At 37.4% G+C, this 20296-nt stretch overlaps 1 protein-coding gene across 6 annotated transcripts in view; it reads right to left on the bottom strand.

The window, feature by feature from the left end:
- APOOL (apolipoprotein O-like) overlaps positions 1-20296 on the bottom strand; it is a 106163-nt gene that overhangs the window by 41936 nt on the left and 43931 nt on the right. For all 6 annotated transcript variants that reach the window (XM_005865255.2, XM_005865256.2, XM_014538867.1 and 3 more), the window contains 4 exons: positions 10006-10125; positions 7164-7218; positions 5600-5698; positions 1951-2042 (listed from right to left, as the gene is read on the bottom strand). In XM_005865255.2, coding sequence (XP_005865317.1) covers positions 1951-2042; positions 5600-5698; positions 7164-7218; positions 10006-10125 — 366 coding nt within the window. The remainder of the gene's footprint in view (positions 1-1950; positions 2043-5599; positions 5699-7163; positions 7219-10005; positions 10126-20296) is intronic.

The following is a 20296-nucleotide window of genomic DNA, read 5'->3' as shown; positions in this document are numbered from 1 at the left end:
TAGGAATTTATATTAATAACTTTTAACATATAAATTTTTATTTAAAGATAAGCTCTTCTTTTCTTTTTATTTCCATCTGTCAAAGTAAATTGAATTTAATACTTTATTTAATTCAAAATAAAATGCATACTATGTATATGATCTTGTTTAGGAATTTATATTAATAACTTTTAACATATAAATTTTTATTTAAAGATAAGCAATTCTTTTCTTTTTATTTCCATCTGTCAAAGTAAATTGAATTTAATACTTTATTTAATTCAAAATAAAATGCATACTATGTATACTATGATCTTGTTCTTATAACATCATATCTGCCTATTCACCCACCTATTTTTCTATCTCGATGCAGGCATGAATATATGACTAGAATAACATTCTATCAAATTTTAGCACTGATAGTTTTTCTGAATGGAATAATTTCATGGGGTTAGTTTGTTTTCTCCTACACATTTTTTTGTAATGTTGAAATTATTTAAGGATGAGTACATATCAATTTTATTTGATAAATCCACGATATGATTACTGTAAACAAACAAAAAGAATCAGTGGCAGTATCATGCACTTGGAAGAGAAATGGACATGAAAATACAACACCTGAAGCTGAATAGAGCCCTAGACAAATTAGATAGATACCGTGAAATTTTTCTGGACTACAGTTTCCTTACTGTTGACTGAGAAAGTTGAATGTAATGAGCTCAAAGGTTGCTTTCTGTACTAATATTACATGAATTGAAGTGGTTAATTCCTTCATCAATTTTAGGAAATATTTTTAAAAAATAAATGTATCATTTTATTCATCAATTATCTCAAGTATAACAAGTTTTAATGAATAATGTTCTGTTTGTTTGCTATATGCTTTATAATTTAATTATATTACAAGCTACAGAGGGTGCTATATCCTTGACATTCTAAAGTACTGAATACACAGTTTTATTTACATAAAATAATTGAAGAGTTTCCATAATGATAAGTACAGAAAGTCCTTTTGGTAGCACTATATACTGCTTCAAGTGTGAGGGGATATTTTAAATATTGGTAATTAAGGGAAGAAGGAAAGGAAGAAAAGACTGCCTATTATAAAGCTCTCCTCACTCAGAATCTGTGTTAAAAACAAAATAAAATACTGACATACGTTCTTAAAATTACTAGGAAAATATTTGGATTTGCAGATAAACTAACATGAAAATGACAAAACAACCATAATATGGATTTTCATGGGAAATGTTACTTAGTTCCAGATGGTTTCAAAATTGAGTTTGTATATGTGTCTGTATTTTTTTCCCCCACTTTCAGAAGCCTCTGTTATCTTGTCTGGGTACCTAACAAATGGATGTTTCTTACATTATGTTAATCTGTCCAAATGACAGCTGCCAGCAGGTATAATTTTCTGTTATTTGAATTTTACATAACTCTACAATAGAATGGTATTTATCCCCGTAAATTCTTTAAAAAATATATTTTTATTGACTTCAGAGAGGAAGGGAGAGGGAGAAAGAGATAGAAACTTCAATGATGGGAGAGAATCATTGATTGGCTGCCTCCTACAAGCCCCCTACTGGGGATTGAACCTGCAATCCTGGCATGTACCCTGACCAGGAATCAAACTGTGACCTCCTGGTTCACAGGTCGATGCTCAGTCACTGAGTTATAACTGGTTGGGCTATCCACATAAATTCTAATTCAGTGTCTCTGAACTTAATCATCACACAACCTTTATAATAATGAATTATACTGAAACAAATTCATCCTATTTATTTGTGATGATCATATAGTTAGGAATGGCATTGCCATGCTGAGATGCTAATGTGATTTTGCCAATATAAGAGATGACACTAAATATATTTCGCTGAAAATTAAATGTTCTAGATACTGTATGACATTTAAATATGATCATACCAAGAGTTTAAACAAATACTGAAATGCAGCTTTCACTTAAAATCAACTTACCTTTGCAATTATTACGGACTGAACTGGGTAACAAACAGTTGCTCCTAAAGTGGCCAATCCCAATGGATAAGCAATTTTCTTAAATCTAGAACCTAAGAAATTCAAACAAACTATTAAACTCCTAATGGATGCTACCAGAAACTTGATGCTTTTGTACTCTTAATATTCTCTTTGTTCCTATTAAGCCATCACCCTATGTTAAATTACACATTAGGTAATAATACCAATCAAGATGTTCTTAAGGATCACAGTTCAATTAATATACTTTAGTTTTCACATCTAATTTAATAAGGTATTCTCAATCTAACATGATAATTACCTATACAAAGGGGATTGATGATTTATTCTTTTTTAAACTAGGTATTTTTTTCATGTCCTAAGCCATGTTAAACTGAAATGGACTTTCTTTATATATCCTTTTATGATTAAGTGTTTAAGAAGGTGAAAGATCCAATTAACTAATCAGCTAAGGACTTTAAAAAGTACGTAATTCCTTCGTGTCATTAACTTAGGATAGTGAAGTAACAGTTTAATAATTGCAAGTAACTTGAGATAATCAATTCATTTCTAAAAGTGTCTTATCTAAGCACCTAAGGGTCATTTTCAAACCATTTTGTACAGCAAAATCCTTTTTAAAACAAATCTTAGAGACAGACTGTCACTATCAACTTCATATATAAAACCTATAAACTTGAAACTACTCTGATTAGCCCGCAGGAGGGAAGCCCAGTGTTGAGCCCCACCTGCATAGCTTTTCCCTACCCTATTCCTCATACCACCCCTAAACTTCCATCGAACCTGGGGTTCTGTAGAACAGTTTGAAACCCATCACTCTAAGCCATAGCTTAATTTCAACAGACCATTGTTGCAAAACAATATGTATCTTTAAATGCTTGTCTGGGTACCTTAGAATCTTTAAATATGATCTGGGTAGTTAAATGATGGGATTTGTAATTGGTGGTAAGTACTTTTATTCTCTGGAACAACTCTTACATCCCTTAATTTAAAATGAAACAGCCTATCTGATATATCAGGAAAGACCAAAGTGAAAAGTATCTGGCAGTGTTTGCAGGCAACTTTACAGTTTAGGGAAAGTGAAAGAAAGTTTAAGGACTGGGAAAACCAAACATAAAGTTATCTGATAACAGATTCCAGACTGGTTCAGAGCTGTGACTTCCAACCCCATGTAATTTAGTTTGGGGACAATGACTGGCAACTTAGTTGTGGACAGAGGATGAATGAAAGGTGACCAAAATGACTACTGATGCTTAGTAAGGGCTTGACTATGGAGAGGAAGCAGTAATGCCTGCTGAGAGGGTTACTATAACCAGAAGTGGAAAATGGGAAAATACAAAATTCACCACATGCTTATGAAGAAAGTGATTTAAAGATGGAAAAAAAGTCAACAGAATATGTCTAAGACTGCCATTGTTAGAAAGGCCTGCTTGCCAGGCTGGCTCTTGGCTGGCATCTGGGCACTTGCTTGGTAAGCAGTTCCTTACAATGACAGTAAACATTCCCTGATTGATAAGATGGTACACTGTACCCAAATTGTTTGTATAAGTAATGTGGTTTATGATGAACAACTACTTTCCTTCTGGGAGTCTAGAATTTGCGTAGATGTTAGACAGACAATATGTACATGAGCAGCCCCAATAATAACCTTGGTCACTCAGTCTCTAAAGAGCTTTCCTGGTTGATATCTGACATAACGTCACAAGTCATTAGTGGAGGATTCCACTATGAGAGGACTCTTGGAAGCTTATGCCTGGTTTCCTCTAAGCCGTGCCTCATGTGCCTTTTCCCTTTGATGATTTACTTTGCATCCTTTCACTGTAATAAATCCTAGCCATGAATATGACTGCAGGCTGAGTCCTCTCAGTCTTCCTAGCTAATGGGAAAACCTGGGGATGGTCTTAGGGACTCTCTACACAAGTAGAACAGTGGGAAGGAAGGACAAATTTGGTAGAGATACCGAGTGCAAGGACGGGGGAAAGAAAGAAAATATATCAAGTCTCATGTGCTAAAGCAGTGGTTCTTGACCAGGAATGCACATTAGAATCACCTAGGAATCTTTTTAAAATCCTGATTTCTGGGCCTCATCCGGAAATTTAACTCCGGAAATTCTGTTTCTTTGTTACTAATGTGTGGCCTCACCCCATAACAAAGAAACAGAATTTCCGGAGTTAAATTTCCGGATGAGGCCCAGAAATCAGGATTTTAAAAAGATTCCTAGGTGATTCTAATGTGCAGCCAAGGTTGAGAACCACTGTGCTAAAGGAAAGTGGTGAGTCAGTTGCCTACTTTCCAAACTCCATTTTGAGATGGCTGATGTCAGTTCCAGCAATCTCAGGACCAGGAGGGAATACATTTTTCTCTCATACGTACGTCAGTATCCCTGTCTCAAATCCTTAATATAGCCTCCAGAAAATTGGTTGTCATGACTAAGCAAGGAAAAGTAGTTTGAGTGGTTAGTTTTACATTACTGTAAAACTCTCAAGATCTTTTTCTTTTTGATAGCTAGAGATTCTTAAGACCTTTTAAAAATAGTTATCTACAAGATGGGAAACAATGATACATTACAATATAAATAGGAATAGCTGTATTTTTAAAAATATTATTTTTAAATGATCTTACTAGAAATTCACCTTTTTTTGGTGTACAGTTCTATCCATTTTAATATATGGAATTATGTAACCACCATCATAATCACAATATGGAACAACTCTATTGCTCCTAAAAACATCTCATGCTATCCCTTTGTACTGACACCTTCTCCCTATTCCTAACCCCTGGAACCACAGACATGCTCTTTAGCACAATAGTTTTGTCTTTTTGAGAAAGTCATATAAATGAAATTATACAATATTAAACTTTTGGGGAATGGCTTCTTTAACTCAGATTCATCAAGACTGTTGCATGTATCAATGGTTCATCCTTTGTTGCCCAAGTAGTGTTCCTTTGTTTGATGTTCCACAGTTTAGTTAATTGCTGAAAGACATTTAGACTGTTTCCAAATTTTGGTGATTATGAATAGAATTGTTATTAACATTTGTGTTCATGTTTTTCATTTCTCCAGGGTAAATCCCCAAGAGTGGGATTACTGGGTCTCTTGGTGAGCATATCTTTAACTTTATGACAAACTATTTTCAGAATGACTGTACCATTTTATATTCCCACCAGTAGTGTCTGAGAGTTTCAGTGGCTCTACATTCTCAAATCTACTTGGTATGGTTAGTCTTTTTAATTTAATTTTATTATATTTTTTGTGTGGGGGATGGAGGGCCGGAGGAGTGTGGGGGCAGGGAGAGGAGAAAGGGAAAGGCAGAAGGCAGGGGCGTGCTCCATGGAGGGAGAGCCTTTTTAATTTTTGACATTCTAATAGGTGTGTAGTGGTATCTCATTGTGGTTTTCATTTGCATTTCTAATAACTAATGATGTTGAACATCTCTGGAAATATGTATATTCTTAAAAACCCAAAAAGGTTTTAATAAAAGTAATCATGCTGTACTGTAGAATCTGAATGTTTTAAGGTAGCCTATCCTAATAATATTCAATAAAATATATGAGGTTTTCCTGTGACAATAAAATTCAGAAATTAATATACTATAATTGAAAAAGAGAATATATATATATTTTTAAACCCTACCTTTTCTTGCTGAAACCAAGCCTGCTAATCCTGAAACTGTAATCACTCCAATTTTCGGAAGAAAATCTCGTGGTGGATCCTTCAGATAAACATATGCATCTCAAGAAATCAGTGAAAAATTAATATAAATGACTTATACAACTGGGTATTCTACATAGGTATAATGCAGAACAGTTAGAGATAATAGCAAATGGTTTAAACACTCTTCAAAAGAACTATACAAAATAATGATTTAAGCAGTGACTTAAAAGCTAGTTATAATAGTTACTTGTTACAAAATTAAATCTTCCTTCCAAAGCTGATTTCATATTTGTTTTCTTAACAATACAGGTTATTACTCTTCAATGAAATATGATGCTACAGTCAGTACCTTAACATGGATTATTATAAAGTAAATTCTTGATTGTGTAAGTACTCTATACATATAATAGAAATTATTCTGACCATATCTACTCAAACATTGGTAGGATCCAGTAAGTACTGAAATACTTTATTAGAGAACTTTAAATAATAGTCTAGGGATATATGTAGGCATTAAATCCTGCATGCCACTACTCCCAGTAACCTCAGAGCTGATGTTGATCTTGGTTAAAATCAATATGATCAGGCTCTGGTCGATTATCTCAGTGGCTAGAGCTTTGGCCCTTGGATTGAAGGGTCAAGGGTTCAATTTCTGGTTAAAGGAGGCAACCAATTGATGTGTGTCTCACATCAATGCTTTTCTCTCTCTCTCTGCCCCCATCCCTCCCTTCCATTCTCTCTGGAAACCAATGGAAAAAATATCCTCAGGTGAGGATTAAAAAAAAATGATCAGGATGAGAAGTGAGCCTAGATCAGCCGTGGGCAAACTACGGCCTGCGGGCTGGATCCGGCCCGTTTGAAATGAATAAAACTAAAAAAAAAAAGACCGTACCCTTTTATGTAATGATGTTTACTTTGAATTTATATTAGTTCACACAAACACTCCATCCATGCTTTTGTTCCGGCCCTCCGGTCCAGTTTAAGAACCCATTGTGGCCCTCGAGTCAAAAAGTTTGCCCACCCCTGGCCTAGATAAAAAGTAGATGGAGAGTGTGCAGAAGACTAGATTTCTTGGCTTTTTATACATTTTAATTGTATTGGTTCTATGCAGTCCAAAGCCACACTCTTCTATCATTGTTAATTATTTAATGGCAATCAGTTATTTAACGATATTCCTCAAGATTGATGAGAATATAATTTGGAATTAATTCCCACAACATATATAAAATAATGATAATATATATACTGGTCATCAATATCAATATCGTAGAGACTTTTAAAATTTTACCCTGATCTTTGTGTCCTCTATACATTTATTTTGACAACTGGCTTAGGTAAAAAAAATTAAGAACCTATATCTGATGCCAAACACCATTATCAAACTAAAGACTCAAACACATTAGCTCAAATATTCTAGGGTGTGACTGATTGGTATAGTGTTTCCTAATAATCAATAGCAAAATACTACGCATTTTCACATTTTAACATTGCAAGTTAAAAAGACAATGGAACATTCCTAATTACAAGTGATTTACTCACCTACCTTTTCCAAATTGAACTGTATCCATTATCCCATTTTTCACAAAGACATAAACACCCTAAGCAAAGAGGGGAAAAAGGATATCTGCATTTTTTTAAACGTTGACAATTAGATCAAACAGTTGACATCGCTGATATTTTATTAAAATGTTGACAGCATTGCACCCAAATCTAAATCGAACTTTCCTATTTATTCACTATGAGGATATTTGTTGAACTTAGCTTCTCTTGATTTCTTTCTTTTCATTCTATTTAACATGGATAATACTTGTTTACTATTTTCCTCATATTAAATAAGTACTGCCTATAAAATAATCGGAGCAGCTCAGACAAAACTTATTGCAGAAATACAAATATTTGTCATCTGATTTTATAATGGCCTAGAAAATTGAATGGAATTTAAATAAAGCATAAAGAGAGGTATATTTCAGCTTAGAAGCAATATCTGATTAATAAAGATGCAGCAGCAACAACATAAAGCCTAAAGAAAAGTACTTCATCTTCTCCTTTTTTAAAAGTGTACATTAGAATGAGAAAAAAACCTAATTAAGACATTTATCTCAGGATAGATAGCATCCTACACAGGCTAGCCTCCATCTTGTTTTTAAATAGCAACATAAATTATCTACAAATCAAGATTAATTAACCCATGGAAGGATTAAAGCTTTAAATCAAATTTTTCATTTTACCTGTTTCCAACTAATTTATTTTGATGCAAGAAATATTGTTATACACATTTATTGAGTGATAGGTACTATCTCAATTACAGCAGAAGAAAAATAAGGCTTGAAATGATTTTTCATAGTAATTCCACATAGACATGCTGTACTCCACTGAAGGAACCGAAAAACACAATCTAAATATATGGTCTCCTTCTCTAAAATAGCTGCTTTTAAACCATGGGATAAAAAAAACAAGAGAGATTTTCAAAGCAAATAAAATGGAAAAGAGTATATTAGATGGGAAAGGAATAAGTTATTGCTATTGAGATATCTTGGTTTTAATAACTTTGCTTCAGATATTTTCATGGTGCTCAGAGATGCACAGGTTTAGTCTGTTCACTATGGTTTCAAGCTGTACAAACCAACATAGACCCTAACTGCCATGAAACTACTTCTCTTTAGGGACTGCCTCTTGAGAAAATTTCACCTTCACATTATACTTATTGACCAGGTGAGTGGAAAATCATGTAACTGTTGAAGAAACAAACTAGTAACTTTTTTTAGAAAAATTTCCATAGCTAGGTTTAGAAATTCACTTTTACCACTGGGGATCACTGTTATCTACATTTCAAAATATCATCAAGGAGTAGGAGTAGAAACTGAATTTGCCCTACACGATTCAAAGTTTAATGCAGAATGTAATTTGAGTCAGAATTAATTTTTAAAGAACATATTACATTTTTAGAGGAAAATTAGAGAGGAAACATTGTTTACATTGAAGATGAAATGCATTCAAAAGTGACCTTCTTCAACCTAATTGTTTCAGCATATTAACAAATATAAAGTTCTTTCAATCTTTCTTAAATTGGATGATAGTTAAATAGCAATTTAAGTATCTCACTAAACAATTTACCTCACTGAAAAAACAACTTTGAGACACTATGGAAAATTAGGTCTCAGGAGACTAAAGTATGAATCATCTAGTTGCTGGCATGATTCAGAGCCATTAGTTAAGATATTTCACTCTGAGTGTGCAGTACAGTAGTACCATTAGAATTATTTGACAGGAAATTTAAAAAAACACAATATATTCACTAGATGTTTTAAATATCATCTAGAATAGCAAGTTCACAGATTTGGTATTTCAATCAGATCATTAGATTTTTCTTTTAAAAAGAATGGATTAGAAACAAAAAAGGCACAAAGTTAACAATTGGCTAGATTTGAAGCAAATTAGTATAGCTATTAGGTCAGAAAGATGAAAATAATGGTACCAGCATTACAATTATGACACTGACATTTGAGACATTGATGCTAACACACTTATGTTGACCCAATGATAAAGCAACATCAGTACTGCATCAGCTTACTCCACTGCTGCTGAGTACTGCTGACTGAAGGCTAAGTATCAAAATAAGGTGAATTATATTTTGCCTCATAGCTCATTGTAGTCAAATTGATCTTATGAGCTAAACAAAACAAGTGAAAATTTTGCTTAAAAAGTAATGCCAGAACTTCATGTAACAGGCCAAACAATGTTTTATACATGGTAGGTGACATACTAGGAAATGCTTGTTGAACTACTTTAATCTATGAAGTAGTGGTATGGTAGAATAAATATGGCCACAAATTATTTGCTGCTACTTGTATTGAGGGGTGGCATTTTTTCCTCTCCCTCAAAAAATTAGATTGGCCTTAGTAACACTAGAATGCTGTAGAGGAGACTTTCGTAGACATCTGAGGATACGTAAGAAACTTGGCAAATTCATACCTAGGGCCTCTTGTAACATTTTCTGTAGGAGCCCTGAATTGCCCATGTAAGTTATCTGGCCACCTTGCCTGAGAGGCCATGTGTAGGTGCTTTAGTCAACATTCCCAACTGAGCCCAGCGCTCTAGCATCTGTGACCAGTTGCCAGACATGAGAATGAAGCTGTTTTGGACCTCTAGATCAGGCCATTCACCTGATGAATCCCACTGAGTGACCTCTGTGAACACCAGAACACTTGTCTGAACTCCAATCCAATTCCTGATTTACAAAATAATGAGATATAATAGAATGGTTGTTGTTTTAAACCACTAAGTTTGGGGGTAGTTTGTTACACATCAATGGGTAACTGGAACAACTGGTATGCAATACAAATAAGAAATCCTCTAATATTGAACAACTATTAGAATAGACTTACCTTGCACCAGCCAATATAACGACCAGTTGTAGTGCGGATGGAGGCAAAGCCCATTTGTAAATTACCAGGCTGCTCTTCAACATATTTAGATTGAAGAGGTGGTGAAGCATATATAGGGAGCTAGAGGCAAAAATAAATAAACAAACAAACAAACTTCATGTCAAAAATATAAAAAATCTGAAATTACTTTTCCAACAGTATGGCAGAATAAGAATCTTCACCAACACTCTTGCTAAATTTAACTAAAAATACTGATTATATATTTTTAATTTAATTTATTAGAGTCACATTGGTTAATAAAACTACAGTTTCAGGTGTACAGTTCTACAATACATGATCTGTATACGTGATTGTGTGTTCCCTACACCAAGTCAAGTCTCTTTCTATCACCATTTATCTCCCCTAAACTCACTTCTACCTCCTCCCCAGACTCCTTTCCCTCTGGTAATCACCATACTGTTGTCTGTGTTTTTCTTACTTAATCCTTTCAATTTTTTTTTCATGTAGCTCCCAACCCCCCTCCTCTCTGACAACTGTCAGTCTGTTCTCTTATCTATGGGTCTGTTTCTATTTAGTGTTAGTTTATTTTGTTCATTAGATTCCACATGAGTGAATTCATATGGTACTTGTCTTTCTCTGACTAGCTTATTTCACTTAGCATAAAGATTTCCAGGTCCATCCATGCTGTCATAAAGGGTAAGATATCCTTTTTTATAGCCAAGTAGTATTCCATTGTGGAAATGTACCACACCCTTTTTATCTATTCATCTACTGATGAACATTTGAGCTGTTTATGGATTTGTTATTGTAAATAACTCTATGAGCATAGGGGTGCATATATTCTTTCTGATTTGTGTATTAGGTTCCTTTGTATATATTCCCAGAAGTGGAATCACTGGGTTATAAAGTTTTTCCATTTTAATTTTTTGAGGTATTCCATACTGCTTTCCACAGTGGCTGCAGCAATCTACATTCCCACCAACACTATAGCACTCTGTTGTTGATTTATTGATGAAAGCCATTCTGACAGGTGTGAGGTGATATACCATCATGGTTTTATTTTGTATTTCTCTGATGATTAGAGACGGTGAGCATCTTTTCTTATGACTATTGGCAATCTGTATGTCCTCTTTGGAGAAGTGTACATTCAGGTGCTTTGCCCATTTCTTTTTGTTTATTAATCCTCACTTGAGGATATTTTTTCCATTGCTTTTTAGAGAGAGTACAAGGGAGGGAAGAGAGAGAGGGAGGGAGAGAGAGAGAGAACATCAATGCAAAAGAGACACATTGATTAGCTGACTCCTGCAGGTGGCTAATCAGGGCTGGAATTTAACCTGCAACGCAGGTACGTGCCATTGACCAGGAATCAAATCCAAGACCACTTGGTGCATAGGCCACCATGCTAACCATTGAGAGATACAGGCCAGGGCAGGCTTTGCCCATTTTTAGTTGGAATTTTTGGGGGGTGTTTAGTTGTATAAGTTTTTTTTATGAATTTTGGATATTAACTTCTGATCAGATGTATCACTGGTGAATATGTTCTCCCATTCAGTAGGTTGTCTTTTCATTTTGTTAATAATTTTCTTTTGCTGTGCAAAAACTTTAATTTGATGTAGTCCCATTTGTTTATTTTTTCTTTGGTTTCCCTTGCCCAAGACGACAAATCACAAAAAAATATTGCGACTGGAAATTTCCGAGATTTTGCTGCCTATGTTTTTTTCTCATATTTTTATGGTTTTGAGTCTAACATTTAAGTCTTTTCCATTTTGAGTATATCTTGTATACGGTGTAATAAGGTGGTCTAGTTTCACCTTTTTTAATGTATCTGGACAACTTCCCCAACACCATTTATTGAAGAGACTATTTTTAACCCATTGTATGTTTTTGCCTCCTATGTCCAATATTAATTGACCATAGAGGTGTGGGTTCATTTCTGGGCTCTCTATTCTGTTCCATTGATCTATGTCTCTTTTTATGCCAGTACCATGTTGTTTTGATTACAATGGCTATGTAGGTATCAGGGAGGGTGATTCCTCCATATTTTTCTTCTTTCTCAAGATTGTTATAGCTATTTGGGGTCTTTTGTTGTTCCACACAAATTTTTGGAACATTTGTTCTACTTCCATAAAATATGCTATTGTTATCATTGGTAGGAGTTGCATTGAATGTTGCTTTGGTTACTATGGGTATTTTAACCATGTACAAATTTTTCCTATCAATGAAAACTATATATGCTTCCACTTGTTGGTAATTTCTTCAATTTCTTTGACATCTTATAAATTTCCAAGTACAGGTCTTGGTGAAATTTATTCCTAGGTATTTTTAATGCAATTTTGAGTGGGATTGTTTTCTTAGTTTCCCTTTCTGATAGTTCATAATTGGTGTATGAAAAGGAAACTGATTATTGTATATTTATATTGTATCCTGCTACTTTAATGAATTCATTTATCAGTTATAGTGGCTTATTGGTACAATCTTTAGGATTCTCTTTATATAGTATCATGTCATCTGCAGATAATGGCAGTTTTACTTCTTTGTTTCCCATTTAAATACCTTTTATTTTTTCCTCTTGTCTGATTGCTGTGGCTAGGACTTCCAGTACTATTTTGAATAAGAGTGGTGAAAGTGAACAATCCTGTCTTCTTCCAGATCTTAAGGGAAACACTTGTAATTTTGGCCCATTGAATATAATGTTTGTTGTGGATTTGTCATATATGCCCTTTATTATGTTGAGGTATGTTCCCTCTATTCCCACTTTACTGAGAGTTTTTATCGTAAAAGAGTGCTGAATTTTATAAAATGCTTTTTCTGCATCTATTGATATGATCATGTGGTTTTTATCCTTCATTTTGTTTATGTGGTGGTTATCACATTTATTGATTTGCATATATTGTACCAACGTTGCATCCTCAGAATAAATCTCACTTGATCGTGGTATATGATTTTTAAATGCATTTCTGGATCTGGTTTGCTAAGATTTTGTTGAGGATCTTAGCATCTATATTAAAGACAATGGCCTCTAATTTTCTTTCTTGGTAGTATATTTATCTTATCTGTTTTTACATTAGGATAAGGCTGGTCTCATAAAATAAGCTTGGGAGTGTTTCCTGCTCTTGAATTTTTTGGAATAGTTTGAGGAGGATAGGTGTTAGTTCTTCTTTGAATGTTTGGTAAAGTTCACTTGTGAAGCCATCCAGTCCAATACTTTTGTTTGTTAGGAGGTTTTTTGTTTTGTTTTGTTTTGTTTTGTTTTTTATTACTGCTTCAATTTCATTAGTTGTCATCTGTCTATTCATATTCTCTGATTCTTCCTGATTCAGTTTTGGAAGATTGTATGTTTCTAGGAACTTATCTATTTCGTCCAGATTGTTCAGTATTTTGGAAATATTGTTGTTCATTATATTTTCTTACAATCCTTTGTATTTCATTGGTTTCATTTCTGATTTTATTTATTAGGGTCCTATCCCATTTTTTTTATGAGTCTGTTTAAAGTTTTATCAATCTTGTTTATCTTTTCCAAGTAGCAGCTCTTGGTTTCATTAATCTTTTGTACTGATTTTTTAGACTCCTTTTTGTTTCTTTCTCTTCTAATCATTGCAATTTCTTACCTTCTACTCAATTGGGGCTTTGTTTGTGGTTCTTTTGAAGTTCCTTTAAGTGTACAGCTAGATTTTTTACTTGAGATTTTTCTTATTCCTTGAGATAGGCCAGTAATGCTATGAATTTCCCTCTTAGAGCTGCTTTCACTGTGTCCCACAGATTTTTAGTTGTGGTGTTCTTATTTTCATTTGTTTCACATTATCTTTTGATTTCTTCCTTGATCTCAATGTTAACCTATTCATTGTTTAGTAACATGTTATTTAGCCTCCATGTTTCTGGGTGTTTTCCCTTTTTTTCCCTTGTGATTGATTTCTACTTTTATACCATATAGTCAGAGAAAATGCTTGATATGATTTCAATCTTCTTAAATGTACTGAGACTTGTTTTGTGTCCTAACATGTGGTCTATCCTAGAAAATGTTACATATGCCCTTGAAAATAATGTATATTCTGTAGCTTTGTGGTGAAATATAAGAAGGTATCAATTAAAACCATTGGATCTAGTGCAGGGGTAGGCAATTTTGACTCGTCGAGGGCCACAATGGGTTCTTAAACTGGACCGGAGGGCCGGAACAAAAGCATGGATGGAGTGTTTGTGTGAACTAATATAAATTCAAAGTAAACATCATTACATAAAAGGGTACGGTCTTTTTTTTTTTTTAGTTTTATTCATTTCAAACGGGCCGGATCCGGCCCGCGGGCCGTAGTTTGCCCACAGCTGACCTAGTGTGTCATTTAAGGCCACTGTTTCCTTGATTTTCTGTTTGGAAGACCTATTAATGTCAATGGGATGTGAAAATCTCCTACTATGACTCTATTACCATCAATCTCTCCCCTTATGTCCATCAACATTTGCTTTACATATTTAGGTGTTCCTATGTTGGGCGCACACGTGTTTACAAGTATTATATCTTCTTGTTGGACTGTTCCTTTTTATCATTATTTAGTGTCCTTATATCATTATATAGTGTTACTATAGCCTTTGATGTAAAGTCAATTTTGTCTGGTATAAGTATTGCTACCCCAGCTTTATTTTCCTTTCCATTTATGCAAAATATCTTTTTACATCCCTTTATTTGTAGACTGTGTGTAACTTTTGTTCTGAGGTGGGTTTCAAGTAGACACCATATATGTAAGTCTTGCTTTCCTATCCATTCAGCTACCTCATGCCTTTTTTAAGAAAAGTCTTTGCCCTAACCCATTTGGCTCAGTGGATAGAGTGTCAGCCTGTGGACTCAAGGGTCCCAGGTTCGATTCCGGTCAAGGGCATGTACCTTGGTTGCAGGCATATCCCCAGTAGGGAGTGTGCAGGAGGCAGTGTCTGGTCTGTGAAGCTCTTTATCTGACCTTCAATTTTAAATGATAACATTGTGAGTAATCTTGTTTGTAGGTCCTTGTTGTATATCACCATGAATATTTCTTGCCACTCCCTTCTGGCTTAAAAAGTTTCTGTTGAGAAATTATGTGACAGTCATATGGACACTCCCTTGTAATTAACTAACTGCTTTTCTCTTGCTGCTTTTAGGATTCTCTCTTTGTCTTTAACCCTTGGCATTTTAATTATGAATTATCTGAGTGTGGGCCTCTTTGGGTTCATATTGTTTGGGACTCTCTGCACTTCCTGAACTTTTATGTTTATTTCTTTCACAAGGTAGGAGAAGTTTTCTGTCATTATTTCTTAAAATAGGCTTTCAATCTCTTGCTCTCTCTCTTCTCCTTCTGGGACCTTCATAATGTGAATGCACCCCACAATGCTTGAAGTTGTCCCAGAGCCTCCTTACACTATCTTCATATTTGTGGATTCTTTTTTCTTTTTGCTCTTCTGATTGGGTGTTTTTTTGCTTCCTCATATTCCAAATTATTGACTTGATTCTCGGAATCCTCTACTCTACTGCTGAATCTCTGTAAATTGTTCTTTATATCAGCTAGTGTATGCTTACTTTCTGATTGGTCCTTTTTCATGTCTTTGATGTTCTCACAAAGGTTCTTGACATTCTAATTAAGATCTTGAAAATCTCACTAAGTCCCTTGAAGGTCTCATTAAGATCCTTGAGCAACCTTATAACCATTGTTTTGAACTCTGTATCTAGTATTTTGTTTGCTTCCATTTCATTTAGTACTTTTTCTGGAGATTTCTTCTATACTTTCATTTGTGACATGTTTCTTTGTCTCTGCATTTTGGCCGCTTCCCTGTGTTTGTTTCTCTGTATTAAGTAGAGCTGCTATATCTCCTGGAATTGGCAGAGTGGTCTTGTATAGTAGGTGTCCTATAGGGCCCAGTGGCTCAGCCTCCCCAGTCACCTGAGCTGGGCACTCTATGTGCACCCCTGTGTGGGCTGTGTGCACAGTCTTGTTGTAGTTGAGCCTTAATTGCTATTGGAATCACTGGGAGGGATTAACCTCCAGGCCAATTGGCTGTGAAGACTGACTGCAGCTACAGTGGAAGAGCTGCTGTGCAGGAGACACCCCTATGGAGCAGGACTTGCTTCAGTGGGGCTTTTGTGCTCACTGAGACTGCCCCTTGAGTGTGTCACTTGTAGATGTGTAGAGTTGTAATCTGGTGTAGTCTGAAGCTGTCCACCAGCTGCATTGGCTCTGGGGCCTCCCAGGAGGTGAAAAGTCAGCCACTGCCTGGGGCCACCTGGCAGGAGCTACACATCAATCTGTAGATGGCTGCTACTTGTGTTGTGTTTGGAAGTGCCCCAGCAAGGCCACGCTGTGAAGGTCTTGGGCCTCTTATTGATAGGTATGCAACACACTAACACCAGCTGCTGCTTGTTTGAGAGATTTTATAAAAATCTGAAACCTGAGATAGGACAGGACATTCATATGGAAAAGCTGCTGCAAACAACTTGGGTGGGGATGAAAATTGGATAGGGAGGAATCCCTAGGATGGAGGGAACAATGTGAGCCAAGCTGATGGAAACTCAGATATGGCTGCCAGTCAGCTCCGCAACAGGGGAGGTCTCAGCATAGGTCTTTCACTGATGCCAAACAATCCAGTTCTGCTCCAGATGTCCCTGGATCCCCCAAAGTCGTTGTCCCAGCACAGGAGCTCAGAGGGAGGGAGTCCAAGTAAATTCGTGCACCAGCCCTTTAAGAGTAATTTCCTGAGTGACACAGTAGCCACTATGTCACTCAGTGACAACCCCACTGGTTTTTACAGCCTGAAGTTACAAGGATTTCTCTTCCCAGCTCTGGAACCCTGGGCTGAGGGCCTGGTATGGGGCTGGGACCCCTTGCTCCTCAAGGAGTCCACTGCAGATGAGATATCCCTCCCAACTTAAAAAATGCCACACATGGGTATTGGACCAGCCCGCTCCATACCTCCAAACCTCCTACCAGTCTTGATGTACTTTCTTCTTTACTTCTCTAGTTATAAGACTTCAATTCAGCCAGATTTCAGGTGGTTCTGAATGATGTTTTTTCTGTATTTTAGTTGTAATTTTGATGTGGTTGTGGGAGGCGGTAAGTACTGGCATTTACCTATGCCACCATCTTGGTTCTTCTACCCTATGCTTTTTGATTGGAGCATTTCAGTTATTTACATTTAAACTGGCTATTGATAGGTACATATTTATTGCCCTTTTTTCTTTTAACTATGTACCTCAATAATAATAATTATCCTTCTCCTTCCCCTTTCCCTTCCCCTTCCCCTTCCCCTTCTCCTTCTCCTTCTTGTCTCTTTAAGAAGGACCTTTACCACTTCTACGAATATGTTCAAAGGAAATGAAATCTGGATCTCCAAGAGAAACCTGTATTTCCACATTGCAGCATTATTCACAATAACTAAGATCCTATATAATAAAAAGCTAATATGCAAATGGTCATCATGCCCTCATGCCATCATGCTGTAACAGCTCAGACACTCAACACTGGGGAGAGAGGAATGGGGACCAGCCAGGCTGCAGCCCAGGAGAGGAAAAAGCCGCCCGCCTCGTGGTCCTGGGTGCCAGTGGATGCGCCTGTGACTGCGGCCTGGGAAAGAGACAAGCCATCTGCCCAACGGTCTCAGGCACCAGCACCTGCAGCTGTGGCTGGGGAGAGGGACAAGCCGCCCACCCTGTGGTCCAGGGTGCCTGTGGCTGTGGCCTGGGAGAAGCCGCCCACCCACGGTCCCCTGTGGCTGCTGCTGGCCTGGGCGAAGTCAGCCCGGGTCCTGGGTGCCTGCAGCTGGCCAGAGAGAGGGAAGCCCAGGTCCCAGGTGCCTGCGACCAGCTGGAGGAGGGAATCCTGGGTCCTGGGTGCAGGGTAAGGCAGAGGCGGTTAGGGGAGATCAGGCCAGCAGGGGAGCAGTTAAGAGCGATCAGGCAGGCAGGCAGAGGTGGTTAGGGGCGATCAGGCAGGTAGGCAGGTGAGAGGTTAGGAGCCAGCGGTCCCAGATTGCGAGAGGCAGTTAGACATCCCCTGAGAGGTCCCAGATTGGAGAGGGTGCAGGCCGCTATGAGGAAAACCCTTCCCCCATGCATGAATTTCATGCACCGGGCCTCTAGTATGAAAATAATCTAAATGCCCATCAGCAGATTATTGGAATGGGAAGAGATCAACCACAGAACTTGTATGCATATATGTATAACCTATAGACACACACAATAGGGTGGTGAAGGCCTGGGGGTAGGTGCAGGTGGGTTAGAAGAGGTCAATGGGGAAAAAAGGGGACATACATAATACTTTCAACAATAAAACTTTTTAAAAATTAAATTAAATTAAAAAAATGTGTGTGTGTACTAGACTACCAACATTTTTAAGGTTTCAAAACAAACACTTACATATAATATTATATTATGCTCCCTTAGCAAAGGGATATCCACCTGTTTTTGACAACATGGATGAACCTAGAGGACATTATGCTAAGTGAAATAAGTGAGACTCAGAAAGAAAAATACTATATGATCTCACTTATATGTAGAATCTAAAACAGACTCAGAAGTAGGGAGTGGAATAGTGGTTACCATAGGTGGAGTGAGAGAAAAATGAGGAGGTGAAAGAGTACACTTAGGTAAGAAGAATAAGTTTCAGCAATCTAATGTGCAGCATGGTGACTATAATTAACAATACTGTATTGAACACTTGAAATTTGCTAACAGAGTAGCTCTGAGTGTTAATACGCACATACACACACACACACAAACACAATGGTAACTATATGAGGTGACAAATATGTTAATTAGGCTGATTGTGGTGATCATTTTACAATGCATATATGTGTGTGTGTGTGTGTGTGAAAATATCAAATTGTACACTTTAAATATATTCAATTCTTATTTGTCAAATACCTATATAATAAAAGAGAAACATGTAAATTGACCGTCCCTCCACTACGCTCACCAGCCAATCAGGAGTGAGTATGCAAATTAACCCAACAAAGATGGCAGATTAATTTGCATACAGAGTTGCCGGGTGGAGAGTAGAGCGGGAGAGCCGGCAGAGAGTGGAGCAGCTTGGGGAACTTGGCTCCCCAAGCCACCAGACAGAGAGCAGAGAGGGAGAGCTGGCAGCTTGGAGGACTTGACAGAGTGGGAGAGCATGGGATGGAGACAGAGCAAGAAGGGAAAACCAAGAGCACGGGGAGCACCAGGAATTCTGGGAATAGTAGTTCTGGTGGCAGCCCAGGACCTGATGCAGAAGCCCAGAGCGTGGGGAGCACCAGGAATGCTGGGAATCATAGTTCTGGTGGCAGACAGATCTCCTAGACACTAGAGCAAAGTGAGCCTGTAGCAAATTACTGTTGTGGTGGGGGATGGAGGGAAAGCAAAGGTGAGAGACATAAGTAAAATCAGAGTGTCTAGGAAAAATTAAAGAGAAGATATCCTAAAACTTCCAGGAAATCTCCACCAATGAAGCAAAGAAAAAAAAAAAGCCTCTGTTATTCTCTGAGCAACAAACCAAACTGGGTTGGGGGTCTCAGAAAATTTGCTCATATGATTGCAAAGACAGACAGAAACTCCTTGATTGGAGAGGGCTCCCCTGAGGGCTCCCAGATTGGAGAGGGTGCAGGTTGGGCTGAAGGACCCACCCCCAGTGCACGAACCTTCATGCACCGGGACCCTATCTAATAAACCTTCATGCACCTAGTCCTATCTAATAAAAGAGAAACATGGTAATTAGCCATAACTTCGCTACCCTTCACATTGGCTAATCAGGGTGATATGCAAATTAACTGCCAACGAAGACGGGGGCCGGCAGCCAGGCAACTGACGCGAACAGGAGGCTTGCTTGCTCCAGTGACGGAGGAAGCCAATGTTCCCCGCCTGCCACTGCTGGGCTCTGAGCTGCACTCTAAGAAACATTGTTACAAATATAGAAGCTAAACAAAACCCCAGAAACCTGCTTTCAGCCAGCCAGGATCTCAGAGCTGGAGTTGAAACAGTGTTTCGATTATAGAACCCAAACAAACCAGATACCTGCTTTCAGCAGCCGAGGCCTCAGAGCTGGAGCCAAGCCTCAGAGCTAAAGCTGGCCCAGAATTTAAAAAAAAGAAAAAGAAAAAAAGGAGCGGTTGGGAGCTTCAGTCACCTGCCAGCCTGAAAACAGCCCTCAACCCCTCACCCAGACTGGCCAGGCACCCCAGTGGCGACCCCCACCTTGATCCAGGACACCCTTCAGGGCAAACCAGCCGGCCCCCACCCATGCACCAGGCCTCTATCCTATATAGTAAAAGGGTAATATGCCTCCCAGCACCGGGATCAGTG

This window comes from Myotis brandtii, unplaced genomic scaffold (genome assembly GCF_000412655.1).
Source record: "Myotis brandtii unplaced genomic scaffold, ASM41265v1 scaffold2, whole genome shotgun sequence".
NCBI lineage: Eukaryota > Metazoa > Chordata > Mammalia > Chiroptera > Vespertilionidae > Myotis > Myotis brandtii.
Note: the sequence above shows the minus strand (reverse complement) of the source record. Positions and strands in the feature narration are given on the sequence as shown.